The following is a 21,761-nucleotide window of genomic DNA, read 5'->3' as shown; positions in this document are numbered from 1 at the left end:
ACCTGTATGAGTTTCTTTCTTCGGCTGAACATAAGATAAGATATTTTGAATAATGTTGGTAACCAGACAGTTTACGGTAGCCATTGACTTCCATAGTATTTTTGTCCTACTATGGAAATGAATGGCCTACCGTGAACTGTCTGGTTACCAACATTATTCAAAATATATTATTTTATGTTCAGCCGAAGAAAGAAACTCATACAGTTGAGTAACTGACAAAAAAAATCATTTTTGGGTGAACTATCCCTTTAATAACATGTGGGCGACAGAGGTGGCGCTCTTGTGAGACATTCGCTTCCGGGTCAACCCTGTGTGTGGAACGCTGGGTCAAGTCAGCCGTGTGATAAAATTCATATATCAACAATCCACCCGGTTTTGATTCATCGTACTGATTCTGAAAGCTTCTCAATCTGTGATGTAAATCACGGTATCACTTTTGGTTACATTTGTCCGCGAGATACTGGTATTTTGGTGGACGCATCGTCTAGCAGTGCGTGGAAGCCATTGCGCGCGGGGTATGTGAGGCTAACATTATTCACTGTCTTTTTATTCTGTAAATGAAGTTTATATTTCAATAATCGTGTCTTTATCTGTTTTCTGTGTTTTTCTCTTTTCAAATGTTGCATTCATTAAGCCATACTCTTGCATTATCATCTATCGCAGGTCATTTTGTTGCTTAGGCCTTGTAAATAGACTATGTCGAGGACGTTTAATTATTAATGTAGTATAATGGGTTACTGTTTCATTCTGAGTGCATTTTAAAAATCAATTCATTGTATATGAGTAGTAAGTGTTGCAGTATTGATAACATGTGTCTTCTATTTGATGTTTGGAACTACTAATGTTTGGATTTACTATATTTTTGCCCTTAAGAAATGTTACCATGGTTTTACTGTAGTAACGCTTACTCCAGTCGCTGTGGTACTTTTATGTAAAAATAAATGTGTTTAATTTTCCAGTTTTAACAAAATAATGGGAAGCATGAAGGGAAAAAGCAACATGTATCTTAAAAGATTGTTTCCTGTCATAGAAACCTGGCAATATCAGTTTTTTTAAACTGATTTCCAGGTCAAAATTTTATATTATTAACAAACAAGAATATACTTACAAACATTATTTGTACACTAATAGGTCTAATAGTTTTAAATATATTAATTTCAAGAATTGGTACTTGCCATACAAATGGAAAATACCCATCAATATATAGTAATTAATAAACAAAATCATAATTGCAGTCATGAACAAACAGATGTAATAGAGAATCATGGATTTTTTTTTGGTAAAAATGTGTGGGGAAAGCCATAGGTTAATATTTCTGTTTTAATTGCACTTCAGACCAGTATTTTGTTTAATGGTCCCATGGCATGACATTTTCATTTTACGAGGTTTTTCAACATTAATATGAGTTCCCCTAGCCTGAATATTGTCCCCAAGTGGCTAGAAATTTTGATCGGTGTAAACCGAGTTCTGAGTGTCTTTCTCTGCCTTTGAGAAAATGACAGCCCAGATGAGCTGATCTGGAATGTTCCTGTTGTGACGTCATAACAGGAACGGTTACCTCCCTTTCCTCCACCCAGAGTATTTGGCACGCCCATGCGAGCGCCATATTTGTTTGTCCTTGAGAGATCATTGCTTGTGAACGAGTGAATGCTGGCAGTTTCTCAGTGTTTGGATGTACAAATGAAAACAGAAGTCTTTTTTCAGTTCCTTCTGATCGGTGATCAGTGATTTCTGATGTGTAGCTAATTATTCAAGTTCACACAGAACTGTATTATTCGTGCACATACTGCGGCTTCTCTCTCTCCCGACAGAACAGTGTTTTCTATCTTGTGAGTCAGTGTTTTTGTACGTCCTCGTCGCGTCTATCTGTTCTAAAACGTGCATACAGTCGTGAGTTTCTGCTCAACATCGGCAGAGCCACATCTTTAGAGATAAACCTCACGCACGCTGAAGCTCGGGCTGCACTGACCGGTCAGCCTTCAACATCACCGACCCCCGGTACTGCATCTGGCCCACAGCGGAGGCACCTTACGCGGCGCGAGACTAAGCAGAAGGGGGTTAAGTGCGGGGTATCTGGGCTAGCCAGCCTAGCCCCACAATAAACTGGATTACATTCGATTACTGCGGTGTTGTGTCTTTGTTTGCGCTGTGTACTCAATGCACATCACTGACACTTTTCGTATGATGGGAAAATATCTAAAAAATAATGCTATAATTAACACTTACTCGTTCATCTCGACAGCTGTAATGGTTCATTACATGTGTTACAAAGTTGGTAGAATAAGGAGGAAGACGGGCTCGGCGTGACTAGGACTCGTGTTTATTAAGAACTCTCATATACAAACAAAATAAACTCGCGCTGACAGCGCTCACAACTCCGTAGTTACAATATTACTTTGTTAGCAATCGCTCCGTCTCTGGTACATTACTGATGTCCGCTTCGCGAACGAATCAGTCTTGTAGAACCAGTTTACCAAATCGGACTGAATTCCTCTAAACGGTTCGCGTCTCAAGTCAGTGCTGATCCATAATTTACTAAAGTTACTAACTTTCTGACATGAGTGACAGTCCCTCCGACTAGAAATAAACTAATAACCTGAAGTATATGCTAGTAACTACAACAGTTCACTGAACTGAGACATGCTGAGAACTGATGTGAAGTGAACTCGGGTCCATCCGTCTCTCTTGCAGGCTCGTGCCTCGTAGACCTCGTTAAACCACGCCCCCTCCGCCACAAGATTCTAACACTCATTTTAAATGCAAAGATGCCAGCCAATCACAACAGTGGGTGTTTTTACTGAAGTCTCACAGCAGACACGCCCCTTGAAACAGGGCATTCAGCCAGAGGGCAAATATCAGTATAGAAAAATGCCTTTTATTTCTAAATTATGACATTTTATGATGTAAAAATCATACTAACAATATAAGTACACCTCAGAATACATTATAAAATAAAATAAAAAATCCATGCCATGGGACCTTTAAACTTATGATCACACTTACTGTTTTAAATTTGATATAAACTTCAGTTTTAGATTGAACATGAAAATGAGAGCTTTAAAAAAAAAAACGGCCTGTGCTGTTGTATTTTGTTGAAAATGTTATTGATGCATAATATCTGTTGGAAAAGTGAGGGAATGTTCTGTGATTTTGATTGAAACTTTTATATTTTTTATATCAAATGCCTATACATTTGTTGTAACCATAGTAGCCACAACTAAAACTACAGTTACTATGCAAAAACAATGGTACATTTTAGTAATGGAGACCTCGGTTGCATAAATCTGGACTCATGGCTAACAGTTTCTTATTTTTCAAGGAGACAATGTCACGTCCGCGTTCGAGATCTCCTATATATTCAAGGTATTTAATCTAAAGTAGATGTTTTAATTCAGTGTTACACTTTTTTTTGAAAATGTTGCATCTCTGGTTATTAACAGCTTCTTGAACCTCTCGAATATCAACAGAATCCCAACCCTTCATGGGAGGAGAGCTGAAGGATTACATGGTGGCCAGATGCATTCATCTGTACAATCTGTTGCATGGAGAAACCCTGAATATGTCAACAAGGTAGAAAGTAACACGCACTGGAACAAAGACTCCTATCAAGGAGAGCAACATGTCGACCACTGGGCCAAATTTATTGATGCGATAGAGCATGCTCAAAAAAGAGCGCCTTCACCTATGACCAGATACCACATGCAAGGTAATGAAGAAAGACAGTCCCATTCTCCAAGGAGGCTGCCCAGGGAGAGGTTACCTTCCCCTGATAACACACGTTTTGGTGTGGAAGAGCAATACAGGATGCCGTCTCCAGGCTGGAACAGGAATGAAGGTGTTGAAAAGGAGCTCAGTTCACAGAACAATCGCAGAGAATCGAGGGACAGGTCATATCCAAGATATCAAGAAGGAAGAAGACATATGGATTATGGATATCATAATGAAGAACATGGCGAACATGAAAGAGGCTCCTTTCCAGAGAGGTACAAGAATACAATTCTTTCCTCCGCTTCATACGTCTGACGCGGACAAGAGTGGAACGAAGACCAGAAGAAAGGATTCAATCACTAGCCATCTGTTTCTGTGATGGATAAAATTGTTTCTAATTGCATCTGTTTCACTTTATGCCTTTTAATTTTACATTTAATACATTTAATCTTTATTGTTAGTTTTTTCGTTCATTCAGATTAGTTTCAGTTAACTGTCATTATTGTCAATTGGAATATATAGATCCAGTTAATTGTATTGTTCACTAAAACATTGCTAGTAATTCGGGTTTTTTTGTAATTTCATTCTAATCTTGGACAAATGTTACTTGCTTTTTTAATACAGGTCATCAAAGTCAGATTATAGGGAGCATCACCCTTCTTCTAAAGGATTTTCAGATTTGGGTCTCCAGGATCAGTTTGTTGACCATCACAGGGGCTTCAGCCCACGTCGTTCACCTGTCATTGTGGAACATGATCATGGAATCGCAAAACAAGACTCCAGGAACCGTGATCCCCCGAAAACAAGTGGCTATCCGAGGAACAGAGATCCACCTAGGCCAACTGAAACCCAGAGAAACCGGGAGCCTCATCGAGATAGAAGAGACCAAGGTCATCATGCACGTCCCTTACAAGATAGACACCCCGGACGACCAAATATTAACCCCAGGGAGGAGTCAAGGAAGAACTACTCTTCTTATGGAGGAGAAAGTCAAGGGAGAGAGCGACCAAGAAACATGGATCAATCTAGAATGGAGTCACATTCAAGAGACTCAGAAGGACAGAGGGAAATGAATTTGAGGGATGTGAGTGATATTGATTTGAGGAACCGAGAAAGGGGCTCTGTCCAGGAATGGGAGGAAGAGAGACCACAAAGGAATCATGGGAGGATGATGGGACAAGAGGAAGAGAGACCACAAAGGAATCATGGGAGGATGATGGGACAAGAGGAAGAGAGACCACAAAGGAATCATGGGAGGATGATGGGACAAGAGGAGGTTCGCCAAAGAGCTCCGTATCACAGGAATCGTAACGCTAATATTGGTCCTGCGCCTAGAATGGATTTCAGTGAACAGGAGACCCTCAAGATCAAGGTGGACATGAGTCGCCCCGTCAGTCAAAGCAGGTATAGTATCATTGTCATTGCACATTTGGTTAGAGTCAAAAGTTCATGCCTCTTTTCTTGTCCACTGTCGCCAAACCATGAAGACCTGAAGAACGACATTCTGCAGATTGTGATCAAGAAGAAAATTCAAGGAAAGTGTGGGGTTGAATCTAGAAAACCCACTGATGAGCCATTTTGTGTCTATCATCATGTACATGGGTATTGAAGATCATACCAAGATATGGTTACTCCAGGATGGGCAAATTATCCATCGATAAAGTTTTATCACTTTTGTTCAACCTTCCCAGGATATCCCGTACGGCTCTGAACAGGGGAAAGATTTGCAAACTTGGATATGTCCATTGTCCACTGAAGTTCAGTGTCATCCCTTGTGTATAAACCATTTTACTCAAACCAGGGAGTAATGGGATGTATTATGGATTGATCTGCCATTTCTGACGTATTCATCTTGTACATTTGGGTGCCAACACCACAGCACATGCCCCGTTTAAACAAATGTTTGGATGTGAAAGCTGCCAGCCAATCCTTCAAACGTCAGGAACATTGATGACTTCAAGGCCCTGACATGGCTAATGCATCCTAAAATGAGACCGGAGGGAGAAGGACTGCAGAAGTTACACTTCTGGTGATCATTCACAAGAACATTTTTTTCAGAAGGTCTGTGGAGAAATTGCAAAAACTGAACAAATCCCAGATTGCATAAGTAGTTGGTGCAAGTTACAGTGTGCTCTTCTTGACATCAATGCCAAAACACCCGGGTTTGGGTCCCTCTGTGTCTTACATGTTTTGTCATCTAGAGAGGACGTGAATTGAATTGCATTTAAGTTTCACTCTTCATTTAAATGGATGTCACAGGACTGAATTACCAAGTTGGGAGTAAATCCAACAACAACAAAAAACATCTTCCTGCTGCTTATTCCTGCATAGAAATGGTTCATCAAATGTCTGAAATGCTAGACTGGAATTACATGGATCTCCGCTTAATTTGCCTAAGAACCTGAGGATGATATGCTCCACCAGTTCACCCAGACAAAGGAAAATCAGTCCCCCTCTTTACATCCGCTTTTTGGCTCTTCAAGATGATGTCTCCACCAAAATACCAGTGCCCCACAGGGTCTGAGCTCTTGTACTTTCAGAGCTGTATTGACTTAAGGTAAGTCAGCAACCATACAATCGAATTGAAGTCGAGTAGGTATTCACACGTTTTCCAGATGTCCACTGCGCTCAAACTGTCATTTGCTGCAGAGGTTTTGCTTGTTGGGAAGAAGTATGACCTTGTTTGAAAGTAAGAAGATGGGGCTGAATGGACCAATAGCACTCATTTAATCTGGAACTGAAGCAAAAATGTTACACCACATCAAGAAAATTCCTGGATGCGATTTGACTTTTGCCAAGTTTTTTATGTATTTGTACTATCCCATGCAATACGTATTTGTGATGTTGTTTTGTACCATGGACAAAAACTACATATACAAACAAATCTGAAGCAGATGGACAAAGACACAGAGTCAACCGTCATTTACCTGCATTTATTGATGACAATCTCATCCAGCAATCACCCATCCTGCCTTTTGTGAATACTCGAACATGTGGATTCAGCAAAGATGCTTGGGCTTAAGAAGATACTTCATTTTGATGTTTCTGTTGTATGGACACTACAGCCCTCCATTCATGATGAGTTATGAAACCAAAATATTTCACTCAATTGGACAACGCAACAGGAATGTTATGGGGCCAATTTGGCAGACACTCCAAGTGACTTACATCGTACAGTTTCTTCAAGACTTGACTGTGTTCCCTGCCAAGAAAACCCATGACCGTGGCATTGTTAGCTCCATGCATTGCTAGATGAACTACAGGAACTCTTTCTGCTTTTTGTTTCAGTATTTGGACTTTAAAAAAACATCACATTGTTTCAACAAATGATGAGCACTCCGTATACATGTTTGTGCCATGTGAAGACATGTCTTTGGAAGTATTTTACAGTGATTTGCAAGACTCTTCAACTCCGTTTTGCCATGTTTCCCAAATGTGTACCTGTCATTTTGAAGAATTTTTATCAAGAGGAGGTCAGCGAAGAAAATGGAAGAAACAAAGTGGCAAATTCCACAATAATAACTGTTCATAGATGACTGTTTGAAGCATCTGCCGATAGACATTTGATTTTATCTGCAAAACAGCGGAGCAGCAAGATTTGTCGAATCAGATTTACATTCTACAGATTTTCCAAATGCCAAGGGAAAGTCCAGGAGCACAGCTGAAGTTTGAAGAGTGTCTTGTTTTATTCTGCGAAGAGGAGAGGGATCTGAAAGACCCACTGGAGATCTTCAAAACTCATCCAGAAGTTACCTTAAGTTGATACAGTCGACTTAATGCATCCATTTCTCAAGCTCACAGTCAAGATTTTGCACTACAAGTAAACACGCCTTACAAACGCGTTTGAGATTTGTTGCCTGATCGCCATCGGTCATCATGTGGACAATCTGGAACAAATGAGTTTACTGAAGGACCCTCTGATGAATGGAAACGCACAATGAGAGGAGGACAGTGAGAGGAGAGGCATGAACTTCGACCTGCCATATTTATTATGTAACGTTAAAATTATTTAATTATATGATAGAAAAATTAAGTTTTGAAGCACACGACTCAAATTAAAATTACGAATTGTGTCAATCTGAAAACTGTAAACTGCACTTTTCAGACCAAAATCGGTATTTTGATTTTTTTTAAAAATATATATTTATATTCACTGGGTCACAGTGAATCAACTGTTTACACAACACAACTTTTTATGCATTTTGGCTGATCGATTACACCACAACAGCATTTTGGGGGCCTGCAAATGTAAACAAGTTTTTGAAAAAGATACCGTTATCGTCTGTGTAAACTACAAAAATGCAAATTTGTGAAAACAGTAACTTCATGCGTATTACGTATTCAATCTATAGGCACATTGTTTCTTTACAAAGTGACATCAGCAACTACTGGCCTGGCATGAATAGTACAGTGTTTTTTAGCCGTTGTCACAGATCTGTGTGAACGGATTATTTTGACAACGTTGACGCCTGTATGCAAAAAATTTAAGTACATCGTGTTGTGTAAATGTACCTTGAGTTTCCAGTTCATAAAGTTGCTTTCCAAAAAAGGGGACCACTTTTAATTTCACTGGTAGAGATATTTTAGAATAGATAAAAGGGATTATATTATATTTCATTAATATAAACATTGTAGTGTTTATGGTAAATATGGTAGTAATACTGAACTTTTGTACCAGAGTTTTGTACCTGATTTTATTCCAACAGGGGTAGTAAGCAGTAACTTTTCTAAAACATTTATTTATAAATATTATAGTTTGATTAATGTAAAATTAAAAAAAAGAATTTTAAGCTGTAATGGGTCCTTATATCTCTGTCATGTGACCTCTTGTTCAGTCATTTAGGATATTCTTCAGATAGGCAGTTATCATTGGACTTAGTCAATGTGGGTCGACAGCGCCTTGATTTCCTGCCCATGCTGGAGCATTCTGGGACTTATAGGGAATCGGCTGTACATTCTGGGACATTTGCCCAAGAGATCATTACCCTTGTGCATCAAGTTAAAGGTCAGTAACAAGTGGATTAGCCTGGTAGTATATTCTGTACCTTACATAGCACAAAATTGATTTTGGCTAACCGTTTGCTTGTTGGTTTGCAGAAAGTTACTTTAGGGGCCAAGGCATCACGCTTAATCAGCGATTTGCAAATGAACAGTATTATTCACTCCAGGATGAGTTTAAGGAAGAAGAAGAGGAGGATGAGGAGGAGGAGATGGGAAATGTGGGACCAGTCATGAATAGGTACACATGTCAATTGTCTAGTTTTTTTATTCATTAGTAAAGCTTGCAAAGGTGAGCATCACTGTTTTTATTATTATTTATATTTAGGGTTAAAGATTTTATCAGCACCTTCTTCCTAAATTTTAAGAGTACTGACATGAAAATGTGTTCTCTTATTATAGGCAGCTCGGAATGTCTTCATCAAAAACTCAGATCTTCTGCAACATAGGGGCAGATCCAGTAAGTTGATATTTTTCAGGTCAATCAGTATCAAATAGAACATTTTATGTATGTTGGTTCAAATTTAGATTATTTTGCTAGCTTCAGAGGCGACAGCTTGTCCCTGACCCTAGTGACCTCAGATATGACCTGGAGCGAAGAAGACAGCAGCGACTGGAGGGTGTGAAGATCACCATTGCTGGGGGAAGCTTGGCTCAAATGGCTCCTGACAGGTATGAACTAAAGTGTTTCTGTTGGCTTCTTTTTATGAGCTTTTATTGCTATGTGTGCTACAGTAATATATCAGATTCATTATTTGCATGTATCATCGTGTTTTCTGCATTGAATAAATAAAAATGTGTATTTGGCATCCGCATCTCCCATGATTTGAAATGTAAATGTCTTTCTAAAGTCGTGAGAGTGAGCTTCCCTACATGAGTGACGATCCTGAGGAGGCGGATGAGAACTTTAGGTGGTCTGAACAAGAACGCGAGCGTCCAAGGCAGTGGGTGAGTCTTTGTTTCTTGTCTGTGTGGAGCATGTCTACTTTTTAAAAAGTTTGGTTGTTCATACCATGACTATTTTTGGTCCTCCAGGATGGTCCTCGTCAAAGAATGCCTGAACCTAGCAGGCAAAACTTCAATCCAAGGGGGAATTCCAATCGCATTAGCAGACCACGTGGACGGAGGACTTGAAATAGTGGTGAGGAAACTGTGTTTGTGGGTGGGTGTGTTTGTGTGTGTGTGTGTGTGTGTATTTCTGAAGATGAAAAGCATGAAATGGTGCAATGTCTAACAAAAGACATGAAAGCAACTAATATTGTGTGAAAACTGAATGGAGATTATCGAACTATCAAGTCTAATCGAGTTATTTACAGCACAAGACAACTCGATCAGATAAAGGTCAGCCACTCCTAACCAAAGCTCACAAAGAGAAATGTTTACAGTGGGTGTAGAAATACACTCATTTTTAAATGCATGTATTCACTGACGAATGCCGTACTACAATGGATGGTCTAGATGTAGGGTTTGTGAGTGGCCACCATGTTCCAACAAGACTGCGACGTCAGCAAGGAGTTAGGTGGGGGTTAATTTGAGCTGGAATATTGGTAAGTGAGATGCAAGGTCCCTTTAGGGTCTCTAAAGCCGCGTTTCCACTGCAGGAACCTTCCCCAGGAACTTTGGGGTGGTACTCGGTGTGTTTCAACTGCAGGAACCAGGGTCTAAATGAAGTTCCGGGTAAATATTTCCCCTTCCGAACGGCCCTGCTTCCGAGGTAGTACTTTTTCAAATTTCGAGAACTTTTGGGGGTGGGACTTGGGCGCTGAACATGCTGATTGGTTGAGCTCACGCAGTATTTTATCTAAACCGACATTTTTAAATGTCTTTTGCGAGGTTCGTTCTGCGTTCAGCAAATATCAGCCTTGCTCTTTCTGTCCGATGGCGCGCGTTCATCTCAGCCATCTCAGTCAATGTCCGTAATAGCTGATAATAACATACTTTGTCTCATTTTAAATCTAGCTTTACGAGCTTTCAGAATACGCTTTAGTATCAGTGCTTGTCTCCTTCCCACCGTTTTGTTAACTACCTCTTTAGTAAACCAATACATAACTAGCAAAAGCAGGGCTCCTTGAATCTCCTCTATACTTGTTGTTATTGTTGCAGACAGTGTTGCGCAAAAATTATTACTGTCAGTCGCTCACAGGAAGGAGCAGTCCTACATCACCGGACTAATTGGCCTAATCTTCTCGGTACTTTAGACTGCAGAGGAAACGCAGACAGCAGCAGGTCTGGGGGAAAAAAGTTCCTGTAAAAAAAGTTCCTGGTACAAATTGTTCCGGGTAGTTTCAGTGGAAACGCGGCTTAAATTTGTCAAAATGACTTCTGCAAGATATGTGGAGTTTATAACAGACCATTTTCTGCTGTGGTATAAAAAGAAGGATATAGCCTTCTGAAATAAAAGGATTTTCATTCAGAACAACACGCTATCCCATGTTGCAAAAAAACACCACAACAATAAAGGTCTTTGAACATGTATTTCTACACCCACTGTACACATTTCTCTTTGAGCTTTGGTTAGGAATGGCTGAAAGGAAACTTTACACACAACTGCCAGCCTGCATGGAGAGGCTGCTTCAAATACCTGTTTGCTGCTCAACAGTGGCTTTTTTAAATACCACTATTATTATTGTTAAGCCTTTATCTGACCAAGTTGTCTTGTGTTGTAAATTATTCACAAATCGTATGATAGTTCGATAATCTCCTTTCAGTTTTCACACAATTAGTTGTTTTAATGCTTTTTGCATAAACTTCACCATTTCATGCTTTTCATCTTCAGAAAGATCTTTCTTCCTCCCCATATTGCATCTGAACTGTGACTTCCTTAATAATTTTTAACTAGGGTTTCCATTTACCTAAGTAGACCTGGCAAACTGTTTAACAATCCTGTCTGATTGATACTAGTTATCTAAAAAGATATGGAAAAATAAAACCAACACTTTCTTTGAAAAACTAAAATCTGAATGTTTCTTGCATAATAATTTGTGAGTGCGTGTGCTTGTGTGCGTACAATACAATAAAATATTAATAATATGCTTGTGAATATAAAGTATATAGATTTATTTGTGTGTATTATATACATACACTTACAGAGATTAGCTATCTGTGTGTATATACTGCTGTGTATGTATAAAAAAGATATATACAGGGAGTGCAGAATTATTAGGCACGTTGATTTTCTGATCATATTTTTTTTCCAGGCACATTTGACCAATTCCAAACCACAGTAATCCTAATAACTACTATTGATTTAGTATTTAATAATGTATAAGTGATATATAATTGTTCATGAAGGCTGGAAATGAAAATCACCTTATATTCAGGTGTGCAGAATTATTAGGCATGTTTTCTTTTACAGATAAATTGAGCCAAAAAAGAGATTTAACTCAGACTGAAAAGTCAAAAAGTATTAAATGCCCATGAGAAGGATGCAATACTAATGCAATACTAGACATTGCAGTTAAGGCATGACCATTGGACAGTGAAATGCTCGTTGGGTCAGCAGGATCTGACAAAAACAGGTGGTGAAGAAAAGACACCTGTTAACTGCAAAAGAATTAAGAATTAAGGTGAAGAATTAAGGGTGAAACCATCAGGAACCCTTTAGTCTCCAGCGCCACCATTTTCCAGAGCTGCAACCTACCTGGAGTCTCCAGAAGTGCAAGGTGTCAGGATCTCAGAGACTTCAGTTAGGTAAAGAATCCTAAAAAATGACCCCCCACTAGATAAGAATCACAAGCTGAAGTGTTGTAAAATACATGAAGAAGGTTTTTTTATAGGCTTTATGGACAGATAGGTTGAGAATGACTCTTGAAGGACCAGCACCACATCCTCTAGTACCACTGTTTGAAGAATTCATCTTCCAGAATCTGGCAGTACGTTTTGGGAGTTCATTTTTAGTCCATCTCTGCAAAACGGACTTCAGGATGGACTAAAATGAACTCCCAAAACGTACTGCCAGATTCTGGAAGATGAATTCTTCAAACAGTGGTACTAGAGGATGTGGTGCTGGTCCTTCAAGAGTCACTCTCAACCTATCTGTCCATAAAGCCTATAAAAAAGCCTTCTTCATGTATTTTACAACACTTCAGCTTGTGATTCTTATCTAGTGGGGGTCATTTTTTAGGATTCTTTACTTAACTGAAGTCTCTGAGATCCTGACACCTTGCACTTCTGGAGACTCCAGGTAGGTTGCAGCTCTGGAAAATGGTGGCGCTGGAGACTAAAGGGTTCCTGATGGTTTCACCCTTAATTCTTCACCTTAATTCTTAATTCTTTTGCAGTTAACAGGTGTCTTTTCTCCGCCACATGTTTTTGTCTGACCCTGCTGACCCAACGAGCATTTCACTGTCCAATGGTCACGCCTTAACTGCAATGTCTAGTATTGCATTAGTATTGCATCCTTCTCATGGGCATTTAATACTTTTTGACTTTTCAGTCTGAGTTAAATCTCTTTTTTTGGCTCAATTTATCTGTAAAAGAAAACATGCCTAATAATTCTGCACACCTGAATATAAGGTGATTTTCATTTCCAGCCTTCATGAACAATTATATATCACTTATACATTATTAAATACTAAATCAATAGTAGTTATTAGGATTACTGTGGCTTGGAATTGGTCAAATGTGCCTGGAAAAAAATATGATCAGAAAATCAACGTGCCTAATAATTCTGCACTCCCTGTATATATATATATATAAATATTATACACACACACAAATATATCTAATGTATGTTGTTTTTTTTGTCGGACTATCAAACAGAAGGATTTAATTTAGTGTATGTTTGCTCTTCATTTTTCTATTCTCTCTTTTGTCTTTTCACCTGTAGGTGGCAGTGTGTGAGGAGAGTCAGCATCTCAAATCCGAGGTCTATTGCGCACGTCAAAATGTTTGTTTGTGTTATAGATATTAGAACCACTAACCTTTAATTTCTTATGCTTCAGATAACTTTTTGTACCCATCACTGATACTACTCTATTGGTGGATCATGTTCATCCATTTTTGATTCACCCATTACCATTTGTTTGGGACAAACTGTTGATTTAAAGAAACCGCTTGTAAAGATATTGTTTTAAGGATTATAAAGAATAAAATAGGACTTGAGGTGATTACATATTAAATATCACCTTAAAGATGTTACCCTGCTATAATCCTAAAACATTGCTATTATTGATTGTCAGTGGAATAGTTTAATTTTTGATTTATGTTCCATCATTTACACGGCACAAATTTCAATTCATTCAATACAATTCATACAAATACAGTCGCGGATTTCATAACAGTACACAAATACAGACTTCTTTGTTGTACCACCTACATGTATGATGCAAAATAATTTCATATTCGCTGTATTCTGTGTAAACTCAAAGTAGGAGTTCTTCTGTAAATAAAATAGTTTTGTGCCAAAATGTTTTCAAATGAAGCTTCAGGTGTTTTCAGTCCACATCATTTATTTTACAAAACAAGAATGCAAAAGCTGTATATGAAAAACATCTTTACAATTACATATTTAGTTTAAATTGGTAATGATTTAGACAAAACTATACAGGAATGGTCAGGATTTAATATTGTAAAACTGCACTTTAATTCCAAATACTTGAATATGTGTCTGGTATAACATCATTTTGTACTAATGCACAAAAGAATCACAGTAGTAATCTCACAGAAAAGGCACTAAAAGTTATTCAACTTTTTAGACCCTCTTAAAATGTCTCTTAGTTCAGGCGCTTCAATGTGATTTTTCAAGGTTAATGGCAGGGCAACGGTTTGAAAGACACCTCTGCATTCTCCTCCAAAATAATGTCATATCGACATATTAGTGGCCTGTTGGGGACAAGAGCAACATGATTAAATGTGTGCATTACAATCATATACTACTGTTCTAAAGATTCACTTTTTTTTGTTTTTTTTAAAGAAATTAGTACTTCTATTCTGCAAGGATGCTTTAAGTTGATCAAAAGTGACAGTAAATATATTTTATAATGTTACAAATGTTGACATTTATAATATTATGTCAAATATACACTGTTCTTTTGAACTTAATTCATCAAGAAATCCTGAAAAAAATGTATCAAGGTTTACACAGACCCTAAACTTTTGAGCAGTAGTGTATGGGCATCAGCTGTGAGTGGTTATTCACCTGTCTGGATTTTCCAGTGGAGTTATCCGAATATGGAGCAGCCTTATCTTGTATCGAGGTCCAATAACATTCCCAATGACAATCCGTAAAGATATTTTCTGAATTGGATAGAGATCCTCATCAAACTGGGCCAGTAGTCGAGTGGAAGTATACTGCTCAAACCTCATCAGCTTACTGAGCAAAACGTACAGAATAAGCATTACAGACCGGCAAGTCAACGTTTGAAGGAGCTCATTTGCAGTTTACATACTTATCTATCTGGGCCTCTATTACGTTTTTTCCATTGTGCAGTCGGAGTATGACCACCCCCCACCGTAGAAACTGGTTCCAGGTTACTAGGTCCACTCTGTAGCTTGTTTCTGAAATGAGAAATCAGAATATTGCACAAACTGCCTTTGAGAAAACAACTTTGCAATGAGCTGTTATAGTGCTGAGAACTCACTGCTGTAGGGAAGCTCTGCCGTAGTTGAGAAATACACTCTTGTTTGCCCCAACCTCAAGAGTGTATCCCTCCACTGGCTCATGTCATAACCTGAGGAGGAAGGTTATGGAACAGTTACCCGTGTTGTTCCGAATATAAGACGAAAATTATTTTAACACTGCATATTTTTCAAATGAACGCTTTATGGCATAGATAAAGGGTGTCCAACTCTCACGCATTTGGCTTGAGACACGCTTTCATATGCTGCCTCACATTCTCATTCTGCCCACGTAAATCTCACGGCAAATTGGCATCCCTGCTTTTGATATGAAAACAGTCTCAGCTTTCAAATTGTGTATGTTTTAATTCAAAATTCAAACAATAAAATCCTTTGGCACACTTAATATGGCATAAGAGATCGCGCCTCAATAAAGGCCAGAGCTGTTGAAAAACCGAGTTGCGACATGCTTTGATCTCGCCGGCGTCGCCACCACGCGTCACGTGGTTCATAACAAACCAGCGCTGTCAATATATTTGAATGCCTTAAAGCTGGATAGACAACAGCTTCACTATACAGGTATTTGCAGCAATTTTTGGTAAACATTACAGCATAGTGTGCATTGATTATTACAGTAATAACATTTACAGTATCATTTTATTCTGGAGAGAGATGGAGAGGCAACATTTCCTCATGTATTTTTTACTTATTGGTCACACTCATAGCCTACTCCTTGGTGGTCAAATGTGGCCAGGCCATACACCTTAACTATTGTTCAATTAAATAAATGTTCTATATTTTAGTTTAATAATATTTTGAGGGGATCTTTTGTTTCTAAATACTATATTTGTGCAAATAGTATTTAGTATTATATCTAGTATATAATGCCATATTTTTGGTGACTCTGAAAAAATGTATATGTTTGGTGACTCCGCTGTGTTTACTAGAGGGACACTCGTTTTACTCGTATTTGGTGCTACCTATTGTTGCGGGTGTATTATTGACATTGTAAGTTTATTGTATTGTTTATTGTATTATATATTATTGTAAGTTTAGACCCCGAATATAAGACGACTCCATTTATTTCAGATGTTTCCATGAAGAAGAAAAAAAAACATCCGCTGCGTCCCAATTCCAATACTATCCGTACTAAATAGTATTCGAAAAAAGAATTAGTATGTCCCAAATCGTAGTATGTTGAAAAGAGTATTCCAAAGATTCCCATATGGTCTACTATTTCCGGTCAGAATTCGAAGTGCAGATCGATGCGCACTCTTAACTGCTGATATTGCCCACAACCCATTGCGAAATGGACGAGGATCATAGACTGTAAAAAAAATAGACGAGGATTCGATCAGAACTACAAACGCGGATAAAAAGTATTAAAAAACTACAAACATGACGGTTATGCGAGTCCGACGGTTAAGTAGAGAGGGTTAGATAAAGGGGTATGAGTGAGCAATTATCAGTATTTTAACCTGACGAAAATATATTTATTCAATATTATCCGCATTATATTTCACCTGCAGCAGCATTGAAATTTTGTAATGATACGTTTGGCCATTAACTTTTAAAAGAAAACATCCAACCAGTTCATTAAAAAACACTGAATCATTCAGTGCATTGCTCGGACACAAGTGACAGTTGATTATGATCTTAGTTAGGAAATGTTTTTGTTGGCAGAGCAAAAACAAAGTAACAAAATATTCTGTCTAAAATATAAGTTGCTCTGTGTATTAATTTGTTTATTGAACTGTTATATAAACGCAACCTCACGCTTGAAATCTTTACTCGGTATTCATATTTGCATTTAATATGGTCAATTTACTAGATATATTGCTCTTACCCAGAACAGGACAGGACGCAGGCTTAAAGGTCTCACACTGCAAACACTGGCCACTGAGGAAGTCGCTGTACGAGGAACACGGGTATGCCGTAAGGTTACAGGTGTGATTCAGAGCACACAGGTACAGGAAAACAGACCTCTGGTGATCACAGACAAAATAAGATTTCCCTGTGGAGAAGAGGAGGAGTGAGATTAGATCTCAGCCCTGTTGCCTGTTAACACATCCTTATTATGAACTCAATCCCATTGGGAGTATTGCATAATGATAATGGACAGAATCTTAATTACACAGCCAACTTTTTGCATTTCGGGTTTATTTCAAGAGCCTTCTATATGAGATAAATCATCATTAATTGTTTGGGTCTTAACCCTGACCTCTCCCAAATGTTATATCTTAACACACTGACCTGAGAAGATGGTCTTGGGACATCCAGGCTGATCTAATCCTCCATTGGCATAGAAATCAATATGGCCATGGGTTCCTCTAAGGCCAAAGGCTGCCACAGGAAAGCATACTACTATTTTAGTATTATTAATCTCAAGCATACTGTGCGCAGTGTGGACATTTTCTGTATGCATGGAATACCTGTTTGACCTTCCACATTTGCAAAAACATACATTGACCTGACCTTCCATCATGGTTGTAATTAAGAAATGCTTTGGAATATAGATCTATGTTTGGTCTTGTTTTAAATAAGACACTCAGCAGATGGTTTAAATTTAAGTTTTAATTTGCTGTAAATCAAATGTACTGCACTTAACATTTTATATTTTATTTAAATTGTATATATTAAAAATTACTATAAAAACAAAGCCATATATATAACCAAGTCGTGTTCTAAATTTGAAGATGGCATCACAAATTGTTCCTAGGAGATATTTTTAGCGGTGTACCAAAAATAGCCACCCTCATTCCTTTTTTTAATGCATTCTTCTGTAACAAATTAAAACATTTCTGTCCAAATATCACTTCTATCACAAAATACCCTTCTGTCACTTTATATGGAACCTTGAGACACAAACCTTTCCGACGATATGCGTTTTGTCAAGATTAGAAAATGTTTTGATTATAAATTTAGCCTACTAAAATAAATTAAAGTACCGTTTCCATGGTAACGCAATGTTCAATTTCAAAATGGGAGTTCGTAAGCTTTCGAATGATACCTAATTTATGATGATTGCTAAAATATGTGATACAAAAAAGGCAATAAGAAGAGCGTCAAGTATCCTGGACAGTGACAGTTAAGGGGTTAAACATTTATCCATAGAATTGGGGGGGAAATATGTATTTGATTTGATGACTGGATCACACTCGCTTATTTAAATGCAACATAGTTTAAATTATGTGACAACAAAATAATACAACTATTTGAATTTACCATTCGGAACATTGCTGTATGCAAATAATAGATTTTTTTTTGTATTCTTTGATATCATTAGCCACAAATTTCTTATACTTACAGTTCATATCTGTGTGCAGCACATCTACAAACTGGGCATCAGTTGGATCAAGGCGGTCCTCGGGGGGAACACCGGCAAACATTGGCCCTGCTGGGTCTAGACCTGGAGTGGAGCAGGTGAAACTAAATGTATTGGGCAAGGTTAACTAACTGAAGATGTTGCAACCGGTTTTGTTTCATTGGCTCACCTGTGATTCTGCCCACTCGTCCTCCCAGCATCGCGCCAATGAACCCGGCAACATGTGCACCCAGGCTGACACCAATCAGGTGGATGGAGTCAAGAGATGCTCCCTCTTTCTGATTGGAACACAATATTTTAACCACATTCAATAATTTGCTAGACATTACTGACCAAAGCGATTTCAGACCACTGACCCTACCTCCATGTTCTCAATCAAGCCTGTGATGTTCACAGCTGTACCCCGTGTGTTGGCTACCGCTGTGAAGTAATTGAGGTTGGCCGCCCCTCTGTTCCAGTCCACTACCAGGATGTTCATGTCCTTCTGTGCCGCTAACAAGTGCACAATGTGGTTGATCCAGATAGGCGGTGCCCCTGTGGGTCGGTACCCGTGTATGACAAAGGTAGTGGGTCTGGTTACATTAAACAGGGCTTCTTTAGTGAAGTTGTGGTGGGGAAACTCCTGACCGCACTCCAGGTTTGCACGAGTGTAGAGCAGCAGCCGCACGTACAGATTGGTCCCCATGAAAGACTCATGGAAATCCAGATCGGTGAAGTCGTCACACTCACTGTCCTCACCTAATGACAGAAGACACTGGCTTTCTGCTCTGGGTTTTGCTTGTGTGAAAGATAAAGATGTTAATTATTGAACCAATTAATTGATATGGCTTGTTATACCTTTTTGTTTCCAGCTAATTAAAAAATGTTGAATGTTATAATAATATAGTAATAAAAAATGCTAAAATAACACTGCTGCACAGACAGAAGATCATTTATGAAATATTGTAAAAACACATTTCAAGCGAAACATTACACAACAACAAGCTTGTTAGGTTTCAAATTATACAACAGATTAATTTAGTTCAAAATATAGTCAAAGTATTGACTAATTAAGCCTCAGTCACACTAGAAAGCAATTCAATTAGCTAAGATGACTTTTAATGGGTAACTGTTGCCTGTTTAGAAAATAATTTTGCATCTTAACAATGAAAATGTTAATCATGTTAAATAATATCTAAATAACCATAATGCCAAAATGTTCAAATTAAACAATTTCCTCTCCTTTGTTTTCATTTAGCCTTAGGTTAGCAAGCTAACAGCTTAGCTCGTTAGCTTAGCATAGTGCTAGGTGGTTCTTTTGATTAGCTAGAACAAATCATCCCATAAAACACAGTTTTTTTTTCAGGTTTTAGAATGTGTAGAAGAAAAAGTCAAAAATAGTCCAGATAAATGATATGTTCTGAGAATAGCATCATTTATTTGCATATACCATTTGTTGTAATATTCTGTTAACTAATGCGTTGAAATTCATCCATGCAGTGTCTGTGTTTTGGTTCCTTTAGTTTCATAATAAAGTCTTAGTTAATCCTTTAAACATATTCCCAGTTCTGCTCTTCTGGAAGCTGATAATATAGAATTAATTTGTTCTGCACTTTTAGAATATTCACAATATTAATCGCTGTTCTTGCCCTCTCTTGTCCTTTCCCAAAATTGACACTGACTGATCCACAAGTGAAGTAAGCCTGGATTTTAGCGACCCACTTTCTGTTCATCTTGCTGTGCGTCCTCTCCACTAAACGTCAAAGTTTAATGCTTCCATTTTTCTTCATCAATCTGCACGACATCCTTCTGATCATCCTGCAGATCTGATGTGTTCATTGCATTTATTAGCCATGTAACCTCTCAGGTTTTCCATGTAGATTTCCGACCATAGAGGTCATCTGTGCTTTGTAATTAGCCTGCACGTAAGTCACAATTGGATCATGCTTCTATAAAAAAGCAGATCATCCCACCTCTCCTTCCACATGTTTCTTTGCCCCCACCCCTTCCTCCAATAGAAAGATCTGAGATTATTACAGGTGTCAGTCACATGATCAAGGATGGGGGTTTGTTGTATTTAACCGTCTATCATGCTGATCTGCTATTTCTGCCATCTAGAGTTACCGACTACACGTCACTGAAATAACATTGGTAAATATAGGCCACAAATTAATCCTCAAGTCCTTGGATTCTAGATCCTTGAGACCAAAAAACATGGTATTTCTGTTTGGGTTAGGTTGGAGACGGTACAACTGCATTTATTCATGTCTTAGCTGAAATGTATCTATTAATCAGTTCTCTTAAGACCTGATGTATCAAACAAATCAAATGTTCTTTGAGCTATTCAAAATTTGTCAGACACAACATAAAGACTAAGCTCTTGTTGAAGCTCATCACGCAGTTCAATAGAAGACACAAAATGTTAAATCAGAAATGAAAACATCCCAGATTTAATGTGTCTCAACTACATTTTTTTGTAAAGAAATGTCTAAATCTTTCTCAAAACTAATTTTCCAAGTTACCAATAAAAGTCAGCGGATCAAACGTTTAACCACGTGTAATCTGTTAGGTAGAGTCCTGTCCTGTCTCTTACCTTTACAAAGCATAAAGATGCTCATTAAAATCAGGAAACGCCACATTGACATCATTACCAGAAGATGTGAGAGAGGTAGACACGAGGAAAATCAAGAAGACTAAGAAACATAGTGAATCTATTGTAAAGAAAAGAACCCATGGAGGAGGGATTGTGGGCAGGGCAAAGGAGATTTGATGAGATCACACGTGCTCACCCTGTAGTTAGTGTCACAATGTGGTTAAGTCAGCAGGCCAGCTTAGGACTTCCAGAAGTGTACAGAGAAGAAACGTTTAGCGATGACTGAACAACCTCACAGGGATAGTCCGCCAAAAGATGAAATTTCTGTCATTTACTCACCCTCATGTTTTGACTTTCTTTCTTTTTTAGAATACAGAAGGTATTTTAAACAATGCCTTAGTGTTTTTTGTTTTGTTTTTGTGAAACTCAATAGTGTTGTTTGAACCTCCATGTTCTTCAAAATATCATCTTGTGTGTTCTGCAGAAGAAATTCACAGGTTTTAAACAGCATGAGGTCAGGTAAATGATGACAAAATGTTAATTTGTGGGTGAATTATCCCTTTACAATTTTTTTCTCTCCAAGATCAGGCTTATTCGGCC

At 38.2% G+C, this 21,761-nt stretch overlaps 2 protein-coding genes across 4 annotated transcripts; one reads left to right on the top strand and one right to left on the bottom strand.

Annotated features, from left to right (window-relative positions):
• The first annotated feature begins 289 nt into the window (after positions 1–289).
• On the top strand, positions 290–16,364 carry LOC307119899 (uncharacterized protein). 2 transcript variants are annotated; one of them, XM_079806624.1, is made up of 11 exons: positions 290–515; positions 3,320–3,363; positions 3,468–3,983; positions 4,333–5,112; positions 8,544–8,713; positions 8,806–8,947; positions 9,109–9,166; positions 9,248–9,378; positions 9,558–9,654; positions 9,742–9,847; positions 13,535–16,364. In XM_079806624.1, the coding sequence occupies exons 2-10, from the start codon at positions 3,326–3,328 to the stop codon at positions 9,838–9,840; spliced, it is 2,031 nt and encodes a 676-aa protein (XP_079662750.1). In that variant the 5' UTR covers positions 290–515; positions 3,320–3,325; the 3' UTR covers positions 9,841–9,847; positions 13,535–16,364. The 2 variants fall into 2 exon arrangements, with proteins under 2 accessions (XP_079662750.1, XP_079662749.1); XM_079806623.1 differs by lacking the exon at positions 290–515 and having other exon boundaries at positions 3,183–3,363.
• On the bottom strand, positions 13,878–21,310 carry lipib (lipase, member Ib). 2 transcript variants are annotated; one of them, XM_079806626.1, is made up of 10 exons: positions 21,162–21,310; positions 18,951–19,366; positions 18,759–18,867; positions 18,572–18,673; positions 17,518–17,607; positions 17,111–17,278; positions 15,288–15,377; positions 15,096–15,204; positions 14,846–15,019; positions 13,878–14,529 (listed from the first exon to the last, which is right to left on the bottom strand). In XM_079806626.1, the coding sequence occupies exons 1-10, from the start codon at positions 21,214–21,216 to the stop codon at positions 14,454–14,456; spliced, it is 1,389 nt and encodes a 462-aa protein (XP_079662752.1). In that variant the 5' UTR covers positions 21,217–21,310; the 3' UTR covers positions 13,878–14,453. The 2 variants fall into 2 exon arrangements, with proteins under 2 accessions (XP_079662752.1, XP_079662753.1); XM_079806627.1 differs by having other exon boundaries at positions 18,951–19,327; positions 21,162–21,286.
• Positions 21,311–21,761: the final 451 nt, after the last annotated feature.

Source organism: Gobio gobio (genome assembly GCF_949357685.1).
Source record: "Gobio gobio genome assembly, chromosome: 23".
Taxonomy (NCBI): domain Eukaryota; kingdom Metazoa; phylum Chordata; class Actinopteri; order Cypriniformes; family Gobionidae; genus Gobio; species Gobio gobio.
The sequence above is the reverse complement of the archived record's forward strand: the minus strand, read 5'-3'. Positions and strand labels throughout refer to the sequence as shown.